General features: G+C 40.1%; 1 protein-coding gene across 1 annotated transcript; it reads left to right on the plus strand.

Annotated features, from left to right (window-relative positions):
* The first annotated feature begins 1,358 nt into the window (after positions 1-1,358).
* disp2 (dispatched RND transporter family member 2) lies at positions 1,359-25,293 on the plus strand. The gene is made up of 8 exons (XM_006643069.3): positions 1,359-1,829; positions 15,277-15,687; positions 15,883-15,912; positions 16,120-16,243; positions 17,110-17,237; positions 17,927-18,042; positions 19,078-19,175; positions 20,640-25,293. Exons 1-8 carry the CDS (start codon positions 1,738-1,740, stop codon positions 24,168-24,170), a joined length of 4,530 nt encoding a protein of 1,509 aa, XP_006643132.3. The 5' UTR covers positions 1,359-1,737; the 3' UTR covers positions 24,171-25,293.
* The last annotated feature ends 102 nt before the right edge of the window (positions 25,294-25,395 follow it).

Consider the following 25,395-nt stretch of genomic DNA (forward strand, 5'->3'; position numbering starts at 1 on the left):
TCAGTGGCCACCAGAAATGTAATAACCACTTTTTCAAGCATCCCTGTAACATCTATCATCACCATGGAGACTGGCAAAATGTTGGAGGTATCAGACTTCCATACTAGCCATCTGTCTTTCATCGGCATTCATTTCCTTGGGGTTTCAAGCTAAGTCACAAAAAGTCTGCTGGACTGTTGTTCAGCAGAAGATATTTCTATCATCGTCTGTTACAGTGGTGTCTGGAGAATGCAGCAGAAGGAAAGAGGAGAACAAAAAGAAAATTCAAAGAGCAAGGAATCTAGCATCATGTAGGACAAAAATTGGGGAGGAAGTTTTATTAATGAAGAAAGCATCCTACTAATTCCAGTATACCCATCAATTTATTTTCTAACCTCTTCATCCAATATGGGGTTGCAGGGGAGCCAGAGCCAATCCCAGCAAGTAACAGGCGCAAGGCATGACTCACCCTGGATGGCACATGATATTAATGTATCTATTTGTGACAGGATACATTGTTTACTCCAGGGACTGTGGATTTCTTGAACAAGTTACCCTGGTGTGTTGCTGAAGCAGATTCCTTGCAATTCCTCAACAAATGGCTTTGTGAGTTCCTTGAATCATTAAAGTACAAACAACCAAATGGGAAAGATGGACCAAATGAACTCCTTTTGCCTGTTATGCTTCCTCTTTTTCTAAAGTTCTAGTGTGATTATGTTTTACTTGCATGCTGCTTGAGTGAGCTGGGCTATTTTCTGAGCTGGTCTCTGGCAACAGAACGTATCTGGACATGGAACTAATAACGCCTAATGTAAAATCCTAATTCATTTCGTACTTTTTTTCCATAATCTTATTTTCCCCAATATCAGATTAATCTAAGTGACATGCTACCCCTATCCAAAACCCAGTGCTCACATAAGCAAATCCCTATAATAAAAATATGTTTTGCATCAGATTATAACAGCAGACTGCATATAGCCCTGAGATATACAATTTGACTTTTTTCTTACATGGAGACTTCAACCTCAAGAGTAACTCAGAATAATGAAATAAGTGCTGTCAGTGTGATTATCTGTGTGTTTGCCCATCGTTAGTTACAAAGTGAAAATTCGTTGCTTTTACCACTATTTCTTTCATGTTTGTATTACCAAGTTTGTAAATTGATCGAAACTGTCGGCCGTAGCACATTTCACGTTGCACACAATTATTCGTTTAATGTAACCGTTTTTCATTTCAAGACAAAAACATGTTAAGCAAATTTTACCCATGTATTATGACGAAGGTCGCCTCAATGCTTTCGTCACACGCGAACTATTGTATAACAATGTATGACACTAAGATTAATTAAAAACACTAATCTTCGCAATTTTCAAATTTCATAACTTGTTTCAAATAAACAAAACCGATGCTGTTATCAATATCAAGTATAATAATACTGTTGCTCTATACTGCCTTAATCTGAACCCTCCGCTAGCACCACCCTCAGTTGAACAGCGACCGCTGAAGACCCGGTCAACTTAAACGGCTCTACTGCGAAGCCAGCAGTCACCAGTGCAGATGCGCCCAATAGCAGACAAGGGAAAGCTAGACGTGTATTCGGCTTTGCAAAATTAAAAAGATCGAGAATTTAATCTGTTATTTTAACCGAAAAACATAATCCTTAAATTTTAACTTAAATTATTTATGTTCAGTACACAATACGCCTAATTTTATTTTTCGTTGCCGGGTGTTGCTGAAAGTGTTTGGAAGGAAACGGTTATGGACGCTTGCTCTGTTTCTGAAGAAAATGCCCATGTTATAATAATGGATTCGAGTCCTGCTGAGGGACCTGAACAGGAAACCTCACTAAGGTAAGAACTGCTCTTTTAATATAGTACTTGACAGTTACTAAAAACGACATTAATTCTAATTTGAACAGTGAACAGAATCTTGCTTCTAAGCACTTTTTTCTGTTTTGTTTTCCTTTCACTTTTTTTTTGTCCTTGCGGGTTTTTTTTTGCTATTATATTCGGTCCGACCTTTTTGTTTCGTATAAAGGATGACTTTATGCTTTCTTAAAATCTTTTATTAAGAGCAACGTTTTCAAAAAATATCACTGTTATCACCTGTTTTTCAGACGCTTTTGGAATAACGACAGATACGCTACCATGCGTACAAAAACAGCGAACGTCTAGGAAAGAACAACATATAACACTATGATTTAAATGTCCGTACAGTTTCTCTCCTATGGAGATCAATATATTCTTAATTATTTAAAAATGAAACACCGACAGAAAAATAATACGAAAATTCGATGTGAATGGTCACCTAACAGTAATAATAATTATTATTATAATAATGAAACGACCTTTTCAGTCATTGCAGAAAAACAGCCCTGCATGATAACAGTTCGGAATAAAGAAAACAAATGGTGTAGCTGACACCCAGAGCTTCACGTAGCTCCTTTATTCATGTACCCAAGTCATTGTGTTACGCGTTCTCCTGGATTATTGCTGAATTTGCTGCCTGATTTATGTAAATATAAGAATAGAAGACCTAGCTTACCTGTTAGTGGTAACTCCAATAAACAACCCCAAATCTCATTTAGCATTCAAAAGCGATGGCAAGGATACATAAAACTGAATATTATTTGTAGTAGAAGAACAAAAGCATAAATCACATACAGTATACTGTACGTGATGGTTGTCAATGTATTACTGTTTATCAATTCATTTAGTTGACACAGAATGTCACTTCTGCTAACGGATTTGAAGGTCTCAGGTAACATATCACATTCTAATGCTCCTTTGTGAATTCTCCAGCTGAGTTATTTTTCAGCAGGTCTAAGTGTACTTTGTTGAAGTCAGCGGTATAATAAATATATGCCTTAAACTGAAATACATACAATGTACTACGTTGCTAAGAAAACCTCACCCGTTTCCCTGAAAAACAAAGTAGATAAAACAAATAAAAATCTAATATATATATATTTAAAAACATGCAGCACACCATATTTTTAATTCATATTTTAAGTGTACCTTCATGTTATTAATCTTACAACATTCAGCACACTCCTACAGGTAAACCTAAATGTAAAAATCAAGTATTATTCTTTGTTTTAATCTTGTGCTGAATCATAATTTAAGGAATACTCCATATGAACCACGGTATAAAGTTAGACCTCTGTACGGAGGTGCATTATTACAGTTCTGTATTCGAACATTAGAATATGGCAACTGAGACTAAGCTGCTTTCCCATTATGCTCATTTTGTCTGAAGAAGCTTCTATAAGGCAATGCTTCCTCCAAGCCAAGCAGCAATGAGACCAATGTCTTCTGACACTTGTCATCTCAATGCAGATTCTGCCAGCTTGATTTGCACATTAACATTTTCAATCACAAAAGAGGGACACAAATTCCTGCCCACAGTCTCACCACAATGGCCTGGTTTCCATTTCTGACTTGAAGAATCTTGTTGGTGTTGTTCTTCTTGGAATACATGTCACACTTTGGGTAACAATTGCATTACTTTTCTGATAGATGCAAAATTGATCCTGCTTCTTTAAAGGAAAAATCTATATGTTCAGAACTTAGCATTGCTAAGTTGAATGTCCTTCCTTATTACTGACCAGAGTTAAAAAAATAAGTGCTTTATGGCATGAAATATGGATACCATTTTTTCTTGCCAAGTCCCAATAAGAATATATGGAGAAAGAAAGTATGCACTACTGTATGCTGAGTAAAGTTAATTTTTGTTTTAAAGTTATGCAAGATGTACAGCCCAGATTACGGCTTCTCTAGGAACCTATGGGTAGCTTATTTGAAATGCAGCGATGGTGCTAAGGGGTCACTTGTCTTTTTCAGGCTTAAGAGCATAAACAAACTATTCAGACTAATAAATTCCATGTGTATTTCTAAAATGCCACATACAGGAATTGCTTTCATCTGAAGCACATCTGAACACCTTATAATTGAATTCAGAATGTAGTGCTTTATACAGTTCTATGGCAGTAAAATATAATTCTGAAATATGTTTGGAGCAGAAGTGAATTTAGATTAATAAAATGCGAATGCACACAACCAGAAGATCAAAAACAAACTAAACATTCACTGCCATAAATAAATAGGGATAAATGTGCTTTAAAGTGGCTTGAAGATTTTGGCCTTCTGAATCTCTATTCTTCTGCAGGATTTTCAATTTTTCAAGAAAACAGCTTTAGGCAAGCAACATGTGTGCATGGAAAATATTACACACTTATTGCATTGTCTCCTAGTAACCTCTACATAGTGAAACACTGCTGCTACCTCTTCTAGAAGTAATTAACTTCCTCCTAGTTTAATTAATGTTTTACAACCACAGCAATAACTTTGATCCTTTGGGACAAGGTACACAGCAACTTTCCCATTACCTCTAGTACCCCAGCATCTTCTTTTCTCAATCCATAAGATTGAGAAATCAATCCACAGATATTTACAATATTGAATTCAATGGTGCTGCAAACTACAGTATTTGTGATGTGCTTTGATATCTCCATATCTACACTCCATATCAACTGTTCCTGTGTGCTTAAATGAAGCTTTACAGAACTGGCACACCAGTTTAGGCCACCTGCTTACAATTCAGTTTGTTCAATAAGCTGCTGGTGCTTCCATTCCTAGTCTCAAATAGTTGTTCTGACTCTCAGTTTTATAGTCTCATGAGGACTTTGATTTGCTTTCCAGTTGTCAAGGGGAATGTAGGCTACTTCCACTGAGTACAGCAAGCGGCATTTTTGCTTAAGCTGTATGACTTGTAATTGCACAGGGCTAAACACACAGGGTGAGTAGCCTTTTTTGATCCAATTGCAGGGATCTATTCAGCTGCCACAACCAGTCTGTACTAATGTAGACAATAAATAAGCTGTAATTTCATGGTTTGTAATTCAAAATACTATTGTGACAGATGATCAAATGGTGCATTTTGGTAAGTTACTATTTTAGTATGGCACAGTAGGTACCAATTTGTCATACAGAGCTATCAATGTTTTGTCAGTACATTTGATTCCAAATGCTAGGCAGACTGAGCACCTTCAGATTTTGAGGCCTATGAGCTTTGAAATAGGTTCATGGTGGACTCTTCAATGTCTCAGCTCAGTTCAAAAAGAAATCTATAATAGTGTTAATAGTGTTATAATAGTCTTACCTTACACTCTTGTGCAGAAACCATTGCAATGACTCTTTAGTGAGCTGTGAATTAGAGGTATGCACTTTACACTTGGTGAAATAACACCATTCAAGTGCTAGGAAGGCTAAATATCTTTTACAAAGAGGTACTTTAACTTAGTTAAGTAGTTTTGCCTGTATCTATTCTTTTCAAAGTAATGAACATGAAATAAGAATTAATGAAACGAAAAGACAAATGAGTAAGAATTAGATCAATACAATTGCATAAAAAACATGACTTTATAAACTGACTACATTCTACAGTATATCAATGCATTCTGGCCAAGCATTTAACTCTCTCTTACAGGTTCAAAACAGTCACATGTACTAAAACATTAGGTTTATACATAAAATAAACACTTCTTGAAAGCAGCTTTTATGACCATAGCTGTACAGCGAAAACCATTGGTTTCTAAATACATTTTCAGCCTCATGAAATTTCCATAATTATTTCAATAATTTTTTATTAGAAACACATAGCAGTGTAATTTCAACTGTGTGCCAATCCAAGATATAGACATCTGGTGTCTTATACAGTATTTGCTAATGTTTCACAGAGCAGCAGAAAAGAACAACAATAATGTTAGCTGTAATAGACCATAAACAGCAGCGCTTATTGTAAGCTCGGTGTTGCTCAGGAAAATATTTTTTCTTCCTAGAATATTTGTAATAGAGTATTTTGCTGCTTTTCATTTGTAGAGAGAGAGAGAATAAAGTCTTAACATTTGTAGAGAGAGAGAATAAAGTCTTAACAGAGGGTGCTGAAGAAGGAAGTACTAAATGAAGAGACCATTCTTATACAACATTCCAATCTTGACAACACAATGGACACAATGGAATGCAAAAGCAGGAGTTTCCATTTCTTGTCTGAGGGTTTATTGACCTTCAGTATTGTTTTAGCAATACTGGTGATCCCTATGCCTCTCATGAGATTTTTAAAAATCTGCAGTAATAAAGTAGATGGAAAAAGTACAGAAATGCATTGCTAAAAACTGCTCACACCTAATTTATATTTACCTCATTAGAATATATAACTGTTTAAAACATCTTGTTTTATGGCTTACACAAAGGACCAATCAAAGCTTCCAGGTTTATTACTCTTATTTCAATGAAAAAATCTGGACCAAGATAATATAAATCATTTCAAATGTATTTGCACAGGTACTGCATTTCATGTTTCTCATCTAGTTCCCACCACAGCCGAGGAATAACAGTGTGGCATAGAAGAGGAGGAGTGGGGTATTGTCAGAGAAAGCTTATGGTTTCTCAGTCCATTAGTAATATGACCTGATAAAAAAATATCTATCATCACCGAGAACATTCTGCTCTGCTGGCAATGCTGTTCATGGCCTTAAGACTGGACAGTGGCGTTGTACATAAATGTATTGATCAAGTGCATAAACTGATTTTAAAAACAAAAAAGGTAATAATGGAACCCATATAATTTTAACAGGTTACGTAAGTTATATTGTTATTTAGCAGTAGGAAATGTACAACAAATCAGATATTTAGGATAGGTGAACTGTGATCCATTGGGAGTTTAAAATGCAACATTTTAAAGAAAGCAGGGGTGAACTTTCACACAAGCAAACTGCAAGATGTAAATAACAAGCTCTGTCAATGATTTTATATAGCACACGTTTATAGCTACCATCATCCCTTTAAGATCTGAATCCACTGCTGTACTGTGCTGTAGTTCCAGGGTGAAGCCTGGATTAAAATGGGGTGATGGTAATGAGGGAGACGGCGGCCTTGTACAAATGCAATACGTGGGCTCGGATCTCAGGACTAGGCTGCCAGGCTCTCTTGAATCCTCCCCCACATTGTCTGTTTTCTTAAGAGCAGCAAATTACCATGATTAATACAGAAATGCCTTGTAGGGAGCTTGTATGTTCACTGTCTCCAGCCTATGGCAACAGGAAAAAGCTGGCACGCTGATGCTTGTCCTCAAAGCGTTAAACAGAGCTGTTTCCAGCTCTCCGGGCTGGCGTTCAAGCTAACTGTCTCCTTCGCAGAAAAGAGAACAGGGACAAACAATCCTCGAGATGGGCTACTGAAGTCTCAGGGTATCATCTCCCTGCTTCTCATGGATCTTTAAAACCTGCTTTCTAGGATTCCAGAGCCAAACTGATCATATGTATTACCAGAATCCCCAAACTGACAAAATAATGCAATAATTTCCCTTTTTTTTACAATACTTATTAGACATCAATCTATCTGTTTCGGTTTCAGATAGCTCTGTTTCAGATAGTTCACCTCATTCTATGTCGGAATTCACAAGTGTTCCATTCACACATGTTGTTGAGGTTACATTGCTGAGCATTCAATCAACTTCTTGTCTGCTAAATCGCAATCCTGTTTTCTTAGTTTGCTCTAATTTCTTTGATCTTTGCCCATTGGTGACTAACATCATCAATGAGTCCTTGATTATTGGAGTTATACCTCCTGCATTAAACCTGCTGTTATTACACCAAAGCCTATACAGTGTAGTGTAGTAAGTGACAATAAAAGTTAATTTCAAATTTCAGATGTTCCACAGTACTGAAACAGTCCTTTTCAAAGCTTTGATTAAGATTCTAATGGCCTCTGATTCTGGTTTCCTTTGAAATTTATGTAACTGGAACTAAGTCCTCACTTATTGTTAGTAAGATACTGTCAATCAAGATATTTAGTGGATATGTTTGGTTATCTCTGGTAATGGGCTTAGCTGGTTCAGAATTCATTGTTTTGAGAGATAGCATTTTTTTTCATTAGCGGGTTTATGTCCAGCTTTATGCTGATGATACCGCAATCTATTTATAAACTAAACCTGACAATGAGGCAGCAGTCTCTGTGCTGGCTGTAGATCTGATATGCCAATTTATTGAAGCAAAATGTTTGCAAAAATTGTGACAAGACTAAGGAAATGATGCTATGGTTTGCATAGCTCAGTTCTTAGTTATTACTCATTGTTATTGCTTGAGGCTCAATTAACAGAGTATGCTTTTCTCCATAATGAGTCTCACTGCTGGACTGCTTGGATCATTACTAGAATGTCCTTTCTCTTTCTAGAGATTAATGCACTCTCCCCTTCTCTGTTTGTTCCTGGAGAGACTACTGTAGTATCATCTTTAACTGTAGCAGCTAGAACCTAGTAGCTAAGACCTGGTCTTCCATTCTGGAATGTCAGCACTGGCTTCTATTTCAGTCTAGAATTGACTTTAAATTCCTACTTCTGGCTTTTTAGGTTTAAATGATGTTTACCCTTACTTACAAATCCAGTCCTAATCTTTGAATATTTGTTATTGGTCTTCTCTGTCCCCCAGATCAGATTGCGGATCATGGGTGATAGGGTTTTCTGCGTCTACACACATAGGCTTTGTAACTTCCGCATAGTATTAAGGAATCTAACTCATCTAATGTTTCATGCCATACCTCAAAATACATTTGTTTGAATCCGACTTAATTAATGCTTAGTTTTCCCAAATCCTTTTTGTTTCCAGATTTTATGTACAGCACTTTGAGATCTCCTCATGAAAGGTGCTATCTTAAAAAGTATTATTATTAATTATTATTATTGCTGTATATATATATCTAAAAACAAAGCCAGCACTACCCCAGGACTAGCAGCATGATGGATTGATTGGCTGTGTTTTTCTAGAAAAAAGAAACATCTTGCTTATATATACTATTTCTTCTTATAACTCAGTTGGCGCTGTCTGTTCATTTTAGTCCTGAAACAAGACTAATAATCAACGTTTCATTTGTGGTGAGAGAAAAATGTCCCCAGTTCTACAAAACCCAACCCAGCAAGAAACCAAATGGTATAAAGTACAGTATACTGACATTGTTTATAGCCATTAGCATAATGACAGTGTAGCAAACACCCTCAGAACATTAATGCACGGTAAGATATTCCCTAAACAGATTCAGATCTTTATGCCACTGTTTGTGGGTGTTATTGCATCAACTCATTAAACCTAGATTTACTGCTCTGAGGGAACACTGACTTCCACAACTTGAAAAATATGTTTTTGTTGTTCATATTTACTTAGGAGAGGAGGATCACTTCCTATACCCATCTCAATAAACACAAACATAAATATAGAAAGCTTTATTTTCCCACCTGCGCCAATTAGTCTATTAATTCGTATTCTTGTCACAGCACCATTAATTCTAATTGAACATCAAGAAGCTGCATACTGTAGTTCAGTTACATGACAGCACACGCAGTGGTTTCTTGAATGATGTAATTAAAGAGAAGTCTAGAATAGGTCTTAGCAATGAACACTGCAGTGGTTTGACTCAGTGTTTCATTATTCTGCTTGTGCTTTAATGCAGTGCACGTGTGACTTGAAGCAATAGCTCAGATAGATCCTGTGCATTTAATCTCATTTAATGTTTTAGAACAAATGATAATTTATCACCTTCAGTATCACTGCTGCTTTCTAAAACTAGTTCTGGCTGTCTCAATTTTAACGCTTACTGTACTGGGCTGGGTAAAGCTGAAAGGAAGGTCCTGCTACCACATTGCAAGCAATAATGCTCTCTTGTCTGCTGATGACCTCTAGCACCTAGTTTAGGGTCCAGGATGTAGATCTTGAGAATTAGATGTAAACCAGAGAACACAAAGAGAAGACACCTGAGAATACTGAGCAAATGCAAGAAATGTTCTAAGCATTGGCACAAACTTGCCTACCCAGTGTGCAGCCTTCTGTTCAGCGCTGTGACTCACTCCAAAACACAAAGGCCTGGCATCCAGCCTGTCTGTTCAGCACAACAGTTAATGCAAAAAGATGAACACCGAGAGCCATAGACTTACTGCACCATTTGTCGTGGATTTTAATATACAACCAACAACGGCTATTAAATACCATCTGAAAAGTATTTAAGGATTGATTTTCTTTGTGCTCTGGCCTTTGGAACCCCCCAAAAATTGGTATTTTGTGGGAGTAAGGCAAGGTATGCTGAGCTGAGGATAGGAGCACAAAATAATCAACAGCCTTAAAGGCAATTAAAAACCCTTTCAAATTCCGTACCCATCTGTATTCACAGCATTTCATAGCTTAATTAATTTATGCTTGTTATTCAAGAAAGCTTGATTTATGAGAAATTGTGCAGCGAGGAGGGAACTATGTGGTGTGGCATAAGTCATTCTGAGGCTTTGTAGAGGTTACACCACTGTTACTGGCTTTCTCACCACTGGCTTCCTCAATTGTACACATCCTGTTCCCTTACATACAGCAATGTGTACAACACATATCACATATAATGTGCATTTGTGTGTTATGACAAAATACAAGATAAAACTTGATGTGCCTATTGTGTTAATTGTAATTTTTTTTTGTCAGTGTCAGTACCCTTTATGCAGTCACCTGAATATTAGGATTGCGAAGTTCCACACATCAATGGAGTAGATTTGTGAATTTAGGACATAAAAAACCCCACGAGAGCCAACACTGTGAATCATTTGATGGCTCACAGAAAAAAAGTTAAAAAATGTAGATTAGAATACCTCAGGAATTGTATCAAACAGCTTCCAAATTCAAATCCCACATTAAACCAATGAATCTGTTCATTTTCTAAGACTGATAAGAGGTCTGGATTACACTGTATGGGATACAGTTTGAGATGGACTATTCAATTATTAAATTGTATTATTAGAACTTGCAGTGGCCATGCCTCTGAGGATGCCAAGTCAATGGATAATATTAGTATAACGTCCCTTAGCAACAAAACACATTGCAGAGCTGCAGTTCAAACACCTGCCATTAACACGAAGGGACTGCACAAGCTGTCAGCACAGCTTGCAGAACACCATGCTGTAGCAATGGAGATTTGGCTCTGGTTAACTGGGCAGCAGAGTATGCGTTGCTTTGCAGGCAGGGACAAGTGAACAGCTGAGGATATGTGCAAGCTTGTGGTGCAACCTGCCAGCAATCTACAATGTGGCAAACCATCTGAGGATGTGCAATTTAGAGGGGGCGTAAAACATGTAAGGTTAGCATCTGTACAGTATCAGATTTTACTTAACATTTCCATAACCACTAAAATTTCGATTTTTTATTCTATTTGAACAGAAGGCAGTTGTCATCAGATTGCATTAGATACTTTTGAGGTAATGATTTCTTCAGAACCAAAGGAATTGTTAGTCAGACATTTCTTGGATAACATAATACCAGACTGGGGTTTGACGTTCAATTTTTAACTATGTTAGTTTTAACTATGAGTATCTATTTTGGTCTCTGGGATCAAGTGCTATATATTGATTTTAACTGGTTTACACAGTACTTGGTTATCATTAGTTTTCTTTCCGATTGCATTGTGAGGTTTTTATTTACAGATAAGCCCAATTGGTCCAATTTAAAAAAAAAAACGAATTCAGCTTTGTATTCTGATGATAAAAGGGACGTTTTCTTCTGGAGATTAATGCATTGCTTTTATTGGTTGTAAAGCCAAAAATCCTTGAACTGAATCACAGTTCCTTTTCAAGAACCTGTTATAATGAACAGCAGACCATTAATTATTTAGTCATTCACACCACCCTTCCACCTCCCAAATGCAGTAAATGCAAATGCAGCTCTTGAACACAGTGTTGTGTTTGAAATTAATATGAATTGTCCAATTGTTTATTCGTCCCGTCTCCTTGGAGACGAGGAAACAAATGGAACAGGCTGTTGTGCTCGGTAGCAGTCTTGTTCTCCTCTGCAGACTGCAGATAAACAGCCCTTTCTGAACTGCAGACTGCACAGCAGCAATCCAGTCTTGGAAAGAAAGAAACCAAACCAAACAAAAACAACCTGTTTCAGTTGAAGGTCCAAAACACCTCCTGGTATTTGTTTTGCTTATATTTGACATTGCCATTCTGTCTGTCCATTCTTGCTAATGTAACAAATATACCCCTGCGTATAACAGGGATCTCAGCCGCCTGGGCTGAGGGAGCTCTCCTTTAGCTCAGCTGGCAAGTTCCCTGTTGTGTGACACCGGAGACCCGGGTTCACGCCCAGGCAGTGAGGGATGAGCTGGCAGGGCAGGAGCGGCAAGGGTGGAGACCCCAAGAACCGTTACACTAACCTGACTCCTTTTAAAGAAATGAATGAAAGCTTTAACCTTTTCACTGAAATCAGTACCAAAGATACGCAGAGCATTTATATTCAAAAAAGAATATGACAGATCAAGGCTAAACTCATTGAAGCAAAAAATCATTTGAATATGTATAACCATCTTAATGCATTACATTGCCCTCATATAAATGCTCCTCCTTAATCAAGTGATCTTAAATGCTGATTTAATCACATATAAACAGATGGAACAATTTTGTTTTCTTTCAACTTATTAAAATAATTTCCCTTGCTGCCACGTTTGAGTGTTGTTTTAAAGAGAAATGTCAGTCACATTTTCCCTCTTTTAAGCCTACCAATGTGCACCAGCCCATTACAGCTTTACCAAACTCACCAACCACTAAAACCCCTCAACTAACACATGAAAGATGAAGACAGCATGCACACCCTCTTCAAAATCAACATTGACAGGACACCCACATCTTTACATACTGTGTACTCAGAATATAAACAACAGAACTCTTCAGCAGTAGGGCAGACTGATGCAGCTCTCTTCAACTGTACTTCAAATCCACATGTTCTCCAGCTTGGTATTGGAGTCATTAGTGTGCACAGAGCAAATAATCCCACCACCACTGGCTTCTCCCCCATTCAGCTCATGGCCTGCATAATTGTCAGCTGTTCTGTTGTCAAGTGTCAGTTGTCAGTTTCTCAACTGGTGGTCGGTCGAGAAACGACCAGTCTGGATTTGAACCAGTGATCTCTACTCTAGGGCGCATACTGGAATCTGGACTCTTATTTATTTACTTTTCCTTTATGCATGACTATGCTGAGATTTTTGTGATTTATACTCTAGTTGAAACAGAAAAATATTAGCATATGCTTTCATTATGTTCCCAGGTTATCAGTCGTATTTTAGGGCTGTCAGACAAGACCTGTAGTAAAAGTCCTTCCAAACAAGCTTTTGGCTGTTTTTTATTATTTGTTTACATTGTGGATAGCACAGGTGGTTAACTCTACTACCTCACAGGTCTTGGGTCTTGGGTGTGATTCCAAACTGGTGCATCTCCTGTGGGAGGTTTGCTTGTTCTCCCCAAGTTTGTGTAATTCTACTATGGATGGTGAAGTTTCTCTCATCTTCCAAAGACATGTCAACTAGGTTATTAAGTGTCTTTAAATTGCCTGTGTGCATGTGTGCCCTACAACGGACTGGCATCCTGTCAAATGTGTAGTTCCTCCTTGTTCCCGGTGCTTCAGGGTTATGCTACAGGATCATACAGCTTCCTCTATATGGATGAATGTAAACATGATAAATTCTATGAGAAAATAATTTTTAATATGAAGCTTATTTTTTAAGACTGCTTCCAAAGCTCTGCAGAAAATACAGGGATGAAGAGGGCACTATACAATTCCTTTCACCAGGGTACTTTCAAAAGTAGTGGGTCAAGGAAATTTAATTCCTTATTTAATTTAATTCAAAGTCATACTTTGAGCCCTCTTACCGAGTGTTCTGCAAAAATCTCTCCACCATTTGTCATGAATTTGAGCACATGAATTTGCTTTGTGATGACACCAAGTGAAAAGAAACTATGAAGGGAAACACTGTGCTGTCCTGAAAATTTATATATAGACAAGAACAAAATTATCTCCATACTCCAAACCATCACAAATTCCTGCAAAGGAGGACAATCTATCTCCAAGTAGCAGAGACTCTGGTTCTGGTTTTTCTACAGAGAGAAGAGGCAGCCTTTTGACATGATTCCTTGTCACACCCCCTCCCTTTGATTGTAGCGTAGCAAGGGGACCTGCACATGTAATCAACCCTAACATGGGAGATCAAACAGCTGAGAAAACCACCCTGATGTTACACTTCCTCCTCTACCCTTTAGTCATCCCTAAACACATGTTCAACTCTATGTCAGAAATGAGTTGCAGTGAAAAAACCTCACTCAGTCGATCGATCCCATTTAGGCCAGTCCGTTCTCACCCATCTTCCTTCTTACCAGCAGGCAGGCACAGCAACGATCAAGGCTGCTGCTACTAATTAAGATAACTTGCTCTTGAGCTTGCTTTTACGTCCAAACGGAGTACTTTCAAACCTTATTAGAGTTTCCCCAAAGGATCTGACCCCCAGATCGTGTAATCTCCCTGTCCCAAAGTGACCGCGAGGGTCTGGTTAGACGTCCTCTGTCTCATCAGTGAGTGCTTTTATAGAGAACTGTCAGCTTCAGGTGCAGCCAATTCCCCAATTACCTCATTAGAATGCAAGGAATGTGTTACTGTGACAGTCTTAACACCACACTGGTGGTTCAGCCCTGTTTCTACAGTGCCATACTGGCTGCTCTATTACAGTCCTGTATACTCATTCATTTAGATAAATGAACTTTTGACAAATGTGCACAAAAACCTAAAAGAAGGACGATGCATGCTTGGGAAAAATAATGTCTGCCCATCAAATGATGAATTTTTCAAGTGCACGTCTCCGCTGCCATACATGGTTTCTGCTAACATGTTGAATTCATTGATACCAAAATTTCTGGAAGTGCAGGGAATTCCCACGTGCACAAAGTCTAAAGGAGTGTTGATCAATATGTCGGGGCATCTATGCTTGTGCATGCCCAGCACCTTCTTCCCTGAAAACCCATCAAAGCGTTTTTTTTTTTTGCTTTGGTCACTCAATACTGTTCCTCCTACATTTTCACAGTATTTTATGATTGCCCTCATCTTTTTTAAACTACAAATCATGGCTCCTGAATGTTATGACCAAGAAAGTCAATAGTGTTGCAAAGTGTTCATTTTTGTGACGACTTTAGAAAACAGATGCATTGGATGTAATTAATGTATATTGTACATTACTGTGTATGTATCCAAGAAAAAAATGGGGGGTTAATTTTAAGATTTACGAGTCAAATGCTGGCGTGTGAACCTAACCTCCATTTTTCATGAAGCTAAGGATTCGTTACACTTTTTTTTCCTCCACCACGAGGGTTTCTAGTGAGAAAACTCCTGTGTAAAACAAGGGAATGTTGTATATCAAACTAGCCTTCAATTATGAATCAATTTCTTGTGCATTGCAGTGAGATACCAGAGGTGGCACTATGCCCTCCAGAGAGCCCAGATAGGGAGCCAAGGCTGACCTTGATCCACACAGATGGGGATCGTCTCAGCAGCCCAGGTCACCCGAGGACAGCCTCCCTCTCCCAGCTCTATCACCAGGTGTCACAGGGCTGCTCCCACCAATCTCCACTCCTCAAGAGATGCCGCTATTGTGGGCATCGGCAACCAGTTACAAGCAGCCTCTGCCCTGAGCGCCACTCAGGCCCAGCCAGCCCCCGACCAGACTGCTCCTCCGCCACCGTCAAGACCGCCGACAGCTGTAGCCCCTCCCATGTGCCCTCATGTCATGACACTATTCATTGCCATTGGCTGCAGGGATCACATGATGCTGGCAATCACCAAGCAATGCAGCACCACGTGGTGACCGTCAGGTACATACTTCTATCTCCAATTTCCATTTAATGGCACATGATACAGGTTTCTAGTTGACAATATAAGGTCTGTTGTTCTGTTTGCCTTGTCAACGCCAAGAACTCTCAGTCACAAATTATATTTGTTACCTATTACTGAATGGCAAGCCAAATGTCTAATGATGAAGTACACCTGACTATTTTTTCCCATTTTAGACACGAAAGACTCTACAGAATCCCCAGAAGGTCAGTGTTGTCATTTTTCATATTTAGACTTGTTTTATGGAAATAAAATGCTTATTTATTTTTGCAGTATAGATTTGATTACGAATTGATTAAATGTAATTTTAAGAATTAAACTATGTGGTATTGAAATTTGTTAGTCTTTACATATCAAATACTACATTGAACAGCATGCTCACAGACATCCTGACCTTTCTGATTGGTTGACAGTTACTCACAGTGGGTTGCCGATTGTCCAGTGGCACTGCTTATTACTTGTGCTGTGGTCTTCCTGGGGTGTTCCCTAGCTGGGATTTTGACTGGTCCGCTACCAGACTTCTCTGACCCCCTCTCCGTGAGTACCTTGTTCTTCTTTGCTGTGTTCTTGGGGCCCACCAGACAGAACTCTTCTCCATTTGAGCAATCCTCAATCTTGGTCTGGGCTACATTTCTCACCCTCCTAATTAAACCTCATTAGAAACCAAAAACGGACTCAAACTGCAACTATTGAACAGTAATCACATGCATACTTGCTGTCTCTGGTTGACAAACATATATTGTTTCAACACAATTACAGACCCAGCCACCAGCCAGCCAGCCTAAAATAGAAATATGAGATGGAAGATTAAATATAATCCAGAAACTATTAGAATAAATTGGTGGAAAATTGACACATGGCTTGTGGAAAACAAATAGAAAGCTCTAAACAGCTTTCCAGACTTTTGATGTTGTATAGCCTTTATAATTGTCCATCAAGTATTGCATGGATCATTGTTTCAACAAATGTTTTTATAATAGCTGCACTAGACATGCCCAGGTTTGAAATATGCTCATAGAATGCTTAAAGCCCTGCCGTTCTATCATGAGGAACCATATTATTTTCTTGTGGTTAGGAAGCAGTTTATTTAGCATAAAAATCTAAAAGACCTATTAAAAATTGTCTGTTCAGACAAAAAATTGAATGATCAGGTGGTAATCCACAGAACACAACCCAGAGTATTAAAAACAATGTCATTAACTGTCTGCACATCATTAGTTTTGTAAAGTGCCGTTGCAAAGCAGGGAATATCAGAAAACATCTCTCAGCACCAACAGTTACAGAAGTTAGAGTCTTGTACTGTGTTTACAAAATGTGCACAGAAAGCATTTCTGTACTGCTTTGGTTTGGGATATAATAGAGGCTGCAGCAAAAGTGTCAAAGAGCTTTGATATGACCCACAGGGATTTGAGCCTCGTGGGACAGAAATCGGGAGACGGCTGTCAGCCTGGAACAGGCTACAGGAGAACACAGGGCCCGAGAAAACATTGTCCCTGTCCCCTCGGCAACTCACAGAGCAGAGAGTAATCAGGTAACGAGCTGTCACAAACACAAAGCAGCACTAGCATTACAGTAGCCCTTGTCAGGTACCTGCAATGCACTTACACATTATATGGTATAATTAGTGCTAATTATATGAAGTTTAAAGTGCTGGAATAGTGGTAAGGGCTGTAGCCTCTAGACCTGAAGGTCATTGGTTTGAATGAAGCTGTTGTGCTCCTGATCAAAGAATTTCACTCCAGATTTCTCCAGTAAAAGCCCTGCTGTACTGTGAACACTATATAGGTCCTCCCTCAGTTGTCACTGCGAATGAGATTTTCTTCTCAATTGACTGAGCTGGTTACATAAAGAGCAATGACTCTCACTTTGTCCAAAAAATTAAATGATATTATCTCCCTTAATTTGCAGTCTCTTATAAGATATGATTGGTTTCATTTTATACAATATGATAACTGTTTAAAAAACTAGAGAGAAAATAAGTAACCTCATGGCAGTGTAGTAAGAGATTCTGAGCAGATGGATGTGACTAGACTGAATAAATTGTATAATCAAATGTTGCATTGCTCATGCTGTCTCTAAATAAGATAAAGCTCTCAAGACCCCTAGATGCAAACAGTGGTGCTTGCAGCACAGGTAGCTTGCTCAGCAGGCACTGTGCGGCTCTCACTGTGGGCCTATAAGAGCTTACCTTTGGTGATTTTCCATATTCCTTCTGTAAAGTTATGATGAGGAGGGTGGAGGAGGCACTGGGAAGAGCCGTGACTGGCCAAGCCCACGACAGAGGAGAATGCTGGACTGGGATTTCACTCAGGACACCTTCTTCTGTGACTCTCCAGGTAAGTGTTGGAAAGTGACCTCCTGAGACACACAGACTGAAAGGCAATTCAGCCTTCTTGACACTATCCCCTTGCTAATCTATGCTATCCATCATGCAAAGATGAAAATACTTTACAGGGAGAAAAGAACAGAACTTAGTTATATGACAGTCATTTCTTTAAGGGTTTAAAGCTTAAATGACAACAGAGGTAATAGCTCTTTTTACAACGGGTATTTATATTTATGCACTTGAATTTGGCACACATTATTGCTAGAATTACAGCCTTCACTAGAGGGAAAAAAACAGTCTAAAGATCTTCTGTGTAAAATTACAGAGGATCAAGAATATAAGCTTTTTTCTTCTAACATGCTCTGAAGTCATAGTTACGTGTAAAACTGGGCTTATCCAAATAATATATATCTTAACTATGCATATGTATTGTTTTAAATCCATCCATTATTGAAAAGCCCCATATTCCTGATTAGGATTGTCTGGATGGCAACCCAGAGCTTCTCCGAGAAGCACAGGTAAGGTAGAAAAACACTGTGAAGGAGATACCAATCCATAGCGGGGCACAGACACACACACAGACAATGCAGAGACACCAATTAACCTAGCAGGCAAAACCACAAAAGCTGGGTAAACATGTAAGGTCCACACAGAAAGCTTAGACTATGCAATAAAACCCAGGATGCAGGAGCTGACACACAACACTAATAACCATGCTGCCCTACCGTTTTGTGCAATCAGAAGTAGTACATACCACAACGTGACCATGTTGCTCCCTTAACTTACATAAAATGTCTTTTTAAATGAGACAGAGTGCCTTCGCTTGTTTTCAGTTGCTCAATACTAGTTTTTAGGTGAGCATACAGGAATTGTAAGGATTTTAGCAACAGAGGATGAAATAGCATCATCTGGAAAACCTTAAAGCTGTTGAAAATGCATTGAGATTTATCACTTTGAATGTGACAAAAAGCAACAACACAGCTTAATCAATGAATGTTCCTTGGCTTGGTGATTGATGTAACACATTCTCTCCACGGTACTACAGGAGAGAAGTATGCTCAGCTGGTGTTTCGCTCAGGGAACTCAGCCAGCCTCTGGAGTTTGCAAGCCATACACTCCATGTGTGAGATGGAACAGGCAAGGGTGAGTCCATCTGCGCTTTCCCTTCAGAACAGCAATATGAGTTACTGAGGCCAAGTGCTTTATACAGAAAGGAGAATGCACTTACAGTGGTCCATAACTGAAGTGCAGTAGCCACCTGGATAAATTTCGGAACCCAGTAGATCAACTGGGGCAGTGAGAGAAATTACTTCACCAATTAAATCAAAGGAGAAATTGAGGGAGGCCAGACTGCAGAGGCCCAGAGTGGTATTCACACCTCTTATTTCTTTTTAAATTGGTTGATACTGTAACTGTTGTACTGTAACAGATTATGAGCTGTGCAGTAAGCATGTAAGTAAGTAACGGAAAGCCAGTCTGAACAGTGAAAGCCTCATACCAAATTTAACTTCAATATTGAGACCATAAATTCCCATTGAGAGGACATGGGATGAAGCCATTTATTAGTATTGTTTATTACACATAATTCCATCATGCTGTATCTTGCAACGTAACTGTCTGCCAGATTATGCTGCATATCACTTGAAATTTACTAATTGTGTGTTTCAGTTCTTTCTGTTACTGATTTGGTTCTAAGGCAAATTGGCTACATTTTGTTTATGTCTGTAAAAGGTGCCAAATTAAAAACTAATCTGCATAATAAAATACTCATAGAGACAGCGGTGTGAAAAGCTTACTCCGGCTGTAGTCAAGCTGCCAACACTGTTAATATCGCTGCAGTCTAATCTAGCTCAGCTCCACTAGGCCGAAACGTGCTCAGGAAATCTCTTCATTCTAAAAGCACATCTGTTTATTCTTCCAACAGACAGCCCACCTTTTATAAAGAGCTTGATATTCACACACATGGGGGCCTCATTTTGCTTCTATTCAGATATTTTTTTCACAAAGCATTTGAAGTATCACAATTTCTTTTTTCTGCAACTTAGTAAAAGATCAAGAAAAAAGACCTATTTTATTATGAGAAATATATCACAAGGAACAAGCAAGAAGCATAGAGACATAAATTGAAAGAGAGAGTCACATCTGTGTACATTTGTATAAATGTATAAAAAATACAGCTGTCAGCTTTTCACAGAATCAACATTATTTATTAATCTGTATAACATTTTACTGGGCAATCATCTGCATGGCTGCTACAGCTTTTCTCAAGGTATATCAGACTCTAAACTGCATCTGAAATCTTCTACCTGAGAGGTGATTGTATACTTCCATCATTAAATTTTCTTTTGAAAAGGGCAATAAACCTTTGCAAACAGTACATTTAAGCATAGCTGTCATTTCTTTGTGTACTAAGTACAAAAGTAACACACTTGGGCACAGCTAAATCTGTCTTGATTTTATACATTCTAAAAAATGAATGCTTATGTACATATACATTAACATTTATACATTACAGTTTTCAATGTGTACCTCCAGGGTTACCAATAGAGCGCAGACAAGCATGGCAGTTTTCTGACCAGCTGAAGCTCTTCTCTCCCTGTGTTGCAGATTCGCTCCCATGCCCTCTTCCAAGACCTCTGTAAGCACCGTGGTGGGGAAGATGGGGAAGGAGACACAGGAATGCGGGAATGCTGCCCGAGCTGGTCCCTGGGGAACTACCTAGCTGTTTTGAGCAATGCCACCTCTTGCCTTGGTCTGAGTGCAGCTCAGGTTTCCGAAAGTCTACAACTACTCCGCCAGTGTGCCCCTTACTACCATGATGGAAGCCTGGCCCCAGCCTGTGCAGAGAAGGGAAAGCTAGGCCAATGTTCCACTGTGCCATCCCAGTGCAAGCACTCTAGTGCCATCTATCAAATATTGCATTACTTGGTAGATAAGGATTTCCTCGGACCTCAGACTATAGGATATAAGGTGCCTTCACTGAAGTACAGTCTCTTGTTTCTGCCTGTGGAGAAGGGGGATCATATGATGGATATGTATCTCGATAACCTTGAGGGTCGTGATCTAACTAATGATAACACTACCATCACAGGCATGGACTTGGGGATCAAAAAGCAGCTTTTCCAATATTATTTGGCAAGGGATTCGGTGTACCCTGTCCTAGCAGTAGTCATGCTTTTTCTCACTATGGCTTTCTATCTTCATTCACTGTTCCTGTCAGCAATGTCTCTAGCGGCAATCTTGGGTTCTCTTATGTCCTCCTACTTCTTTTACAAGGTTGCTTTCCGGCTGACATTTTTCCCTTTTCTAAACCTTGCTGCACTATTGGTCCTGTTGGGCAGCTGTGCCAACCAGGCATTTATTTTTGCTGACCTCTGGTCCCTCCAGCTGTCTCAGAAGCCCCCTGCATCACTGGAGAAAAGGGTGAAGCGGGCTCTTCAGGAAGCGGGATACCTGATATTGGTGTCAGGTTTGACCTCCAGTGCTGCATTTTACTCAGGGTACATGAGTAGCATCACGGCAGTCAGATGCTTTGCAGTGTACCTTGGTACGGCTACTCTGATCAGTTCTCTCTCTTCCCTGGTTTGGTTGCCCTGCATCCTGATTTTGCACGAGCGCTATGCCGTTGCAGCTGCTGCTGTTGAAGCTCCGGCTGGAAAAACCTGTTGTGCCCTAAGCCCAGGTGGATTCTGGGATACAAGTTCACGAAAACGTTGCCTTTTCTCACTAGGACAGAAGCTAAGGGGGTTAAGACGTGGACTGACTGACACCTCTGATTTACTCTTCATAAAGATCCTGCCATGTGGAGTGGTCAAGTTCCGTTACATCTGGGTCTGCTGGTTTGCTGTACTGGCAGCAGGAGGCACCTACATAACCTGCGTCGACCCCGGCATGAAACTCCCAACTTTAGAGAGCAAGGCAGCCCAGCTGTTCCGCTCTAGTCACCCCTTTGAGCGATACGATGCAGAGTACAGCCATCAATTCATGTTTGAGCGTTTGAAGAGTGGGGAGGAGAAACCTATGACAATAACTCTTGTTTGGGGGGTGCTCCCCACAGATAATGGAGATCACTTGGACCCCAAAAGCAATGGTTCATTAGTACTGGACCCAGAATTTAACATGAGCAGCCCAGACGCTCAATCATGGCTGAGAGACCTTTGTCCAAGAATACAAAATCAGAGCTTTTATCTGCCTATTTCATCATCCTCTGAAGAGGAGAAGCAGGGAGACAGCGTGTGTTTTGTGGAGCGGCTCTTACGATGGGTGTCAATTAGACAGTGCTCTGAAAGCGAGGGTGCCTATAGTCTTTGCTGCAATGATATTCTTTTCCCTTACCTTCCAGGTGTTTTTGAACACTGCCTCGGTATGATGGCAGCTGAGAAGGAAGCAGAGGGCTTCCTCTTTGACACTGGAGGGCCACGGTTTGACTCAGAGGGACGAATTACAGCCCTGATTCTCGAGTTCACGACCACTCACCTCCATAGTTATAATTACAGTCAATCTGCTCATTTCTATCAGCAAATTGAGGCCTGGTTCCACAGAGAAATTTCTGGGGCTCCGCCAGGCCTGCGCAATGGTTGGTTTGTGAGCCAGTTAGCCCTCTATGATCTTCAGCAATGTCTAAGCTCTGAGACCCTGGTTGTGACAGGGTTTTCGGTAGCTCTTGTGTTTGCCATGCTTCTCCTGACAACCTGGAACATTCCCCTGAGCATCTATGGATCTGCTGCAGTAGGAGGGAGTGTTTTTGTCACAGCAGGCCTGTTGGTGCTCCTTGAATGGCAATTGAGTGGCTTAGAAGCTCTTTTCATCTCGGCAGCCGCAGGGCTTTCTGTAGACTTTGCTGCCAACTACTGTGTTTCCTATAGCCTCTCCCCACACCCTGACCGTCTTGGAAGGGTAGCACACTCCCTGAAGAGAATGGGCTGTCCTGCAGCCATAGGTGCTGGGGCTTTCTTCTGCATGGGTATCATCATGCTGCCTGCCACAGCATTGCTATTCCGCAAACTGGGCATCTTCTTGCTGCTTGTGAAGTGTGTGGCTTGTGGATTTGCCACCTTCTTCTTTCAATCTCTCTGCTGCTTTTTTGGGCCCCAGAAGAACTGCGGGCAGATCTTTTGGCCTTGCACAACAGCAAGTGGGCACTATAAGGCAGATTCAGAGTCTGGAAATCTTCTCTCTACTGCAGCAGCAGGATCCTCCAATTCTGCTGCCAATGGGGCTTTTGGGTGTGGAGGAAGGTCCAGGGTGAGGAGGAGTTTTGGAAAAGCGGAGGGAGGAGGGCAGCTCTGCCCGAGTCAACAGCGCCAAAGGCAAAGACAGGGAGGCGGAGGAGGCAGGGAGTCTGAACAGTACGAGTTGCAGCCGCTTGCCTGTCAGCTCAGTGACAGTTTTGAAAATAGCACCTGTACAAGTAAGCTGTCCAACAGACCCTCTGTGCTGTCTGAGGAAATACAGTTCCGCAGCCTGAGCCCCAGAAAAGACTTAGAGGAGTTTAATACAGAGGATGACAGTGAGGAATTAACCAGCAGGCACCTCAAAACCTTCCCACCTCCCCCAGCACTGCAGACCTCATCACCATACAAGGAGAACACCCTACGTCCAGTGGTAGTACCCCCCAGTGAAATGGTCCAGGAAAGGCTCTTGTGTAGGAGGTGCAGGGGCCAGGCTGGAGGCATTAAGCACTGGAACGTCTCACTGTCATCCTCCTCAAGTATGGAAGATATCATCATCAGCAGTCAGCCCCCAGACATGGACCATCGGCACTCCCTTTCCATTGAAGGGGCAATGAGTAGCCCTTTTAAACGCCATCCCCATCGACGTCTTCTTTCATCCCAGTCTCAGAGCTCTTTTGAGGGGCTGGAGGACTCAAATGAGACGTGCTTAAGTGATGTTGAACCTGGACCTGCTACCCCACAGCCCACAACTGAGGCTCAAGCAGAATCGCAACCAGGATACCTCAATGGCAAGAGGGACACACTGCGCCTTTCCTTGAAGGAGACCGTGTTTGAGGCTTCATCCCAAGGCATCGGAAGAGGAAGGACAAGCCAGGGGGAGCTGCCTGTAATCTTGCCTAACAGCAAACCAGACCTTCCAGATATGTGGATCAAGAGGGAAGGACGAAGTGGGGATGGTAGCTGATAATGATGGTTTACAATGTGTTTATGTTCATATACAGCATTTAAGCCACTGTTGTGTTGGATTCAGTATGGGCAAGTTTATTTTACTCAATGGTACTTTTTGGGTTGCCAACACCCCACCAAGCCAACCAGTGTCTGCTGTATTGAGTAAAATTACCAGCTTAGGCGATCAACACTCTTTATACTCAGCACAGTAAATTACTGTGACACGGGAGTTGCTGGAATTTAAATTTGTAACATAAAAAAAGGCATATACTGATTGCTGTTTGTGGCACACAGCTCTTCTTAAAGATTTCCCAAACAGATTTGGTTTCTCTATAACCACATATAACTGAGTGGACCAAACATGGAACCATGGAAATGTATGGGTGTCTGTATTGCTGTGAGAAAACTATTGATCAAATGAAATTTGAGAGTTCTGGATTGGATACGGTCCTTGGAATTTTCTGAGAGATGTCAAATATTAGCATAACTTCCTAACACTGAGAACTGGGATTACTCAGTGTCACTACTGACAGTTCTGGTGGACAGAAGAAAATTCTCTTTTTCTGAATACTACACCTTGAAAACCCTGGTTCCAATGCACCTGAAGTCCTCAAACAGCACGGCATTTTAGTGACACAAGGAAGAAGACCACTCACAACTGTTTGGAGGGATCTGATGTTCTGGCGAGTTTATTAGCCAGTACAAAAGGAGTTAAAAGTTCAACTACATCAGCCAATACCCAAGTAATGTCATAAAATACTCCACTAAAGCCAGACAGCATTTAGATTTGTGAGAACTCAAATATCTAAAGGTTTAGAAGACTTAAATATTTTTCCAAGCTACTCATGCCTTATTGATGTAGTAGTAAAAGGTTTTTACTTTCTGAACTATTTTTGGTATTCCAGACCTTACTGAAAGGGTAAAAAATATAAACTGCATTTAATAGATTCCTGCATGTTGCCCCTCACCTTTGTGTTTTCCTAACTTGGATGCTGGTACGATGTAGACCCAAAGACATACAGTACACATGATGGATATTGGTTATAATCCTACAGTAAACAGCTGAAGAAGGCTGTACAGCCGAAACATTGTTTTCTTTCTTCTCTTTTCAGCATGGAATAAACCTATTACTTATCCTACAGTATGACTAAATACTGACAAGACCTCCTATAATTAGACTGGATGCCACGTGTGATGTCTCTATTTATTTTAGAAATCAAGCTGTTATTTCAATTTGAGCA

This window comes from Lepisosteus oculatus, chromosome 8 (assembly GCF_040954835.1).
Source record: "Lepisosteus oculatus isolate fLepOcu1 chromosome 8, fLepOcu1.hap2, whole genome shotgun sequence".
Taxonomy (NCBI): domain Eukaryota; kingdom Metazoa; phylum Chordata; class Actinopteri; order Semionotiformes; family Lepisosteidae; genus Lepisosteus; species Lepisosteus oculatus.

What these genes read in the sequence shown, in the direction of transcription:
- disp2 (XM_006643069.3), top strand. Translation starts at nt 1,738, where the DNA reads ATGGACGCTTGCTCTGTTTCTGAAGAAAATGCCCATGTTATAATAATG. An exon ending in ACTTCTCTGACCCCCTCTCC is followed by an intron (nt 16,244 to 17,109) that starts GTGAGTACCTTG and finishes TATGACCCACAG; the next exon opens with GGATTTGAGCCTCGTGGGAC. An exon ending in CTTCTTCTGTGACTCTCCAG is followed by an intron (nt 18,043 to 19,077) that starts GTAAGTGTTGGA and finishes ACGGTACTACAG; the next exon opens with GAGAGAAGTATGCTCAGCTG.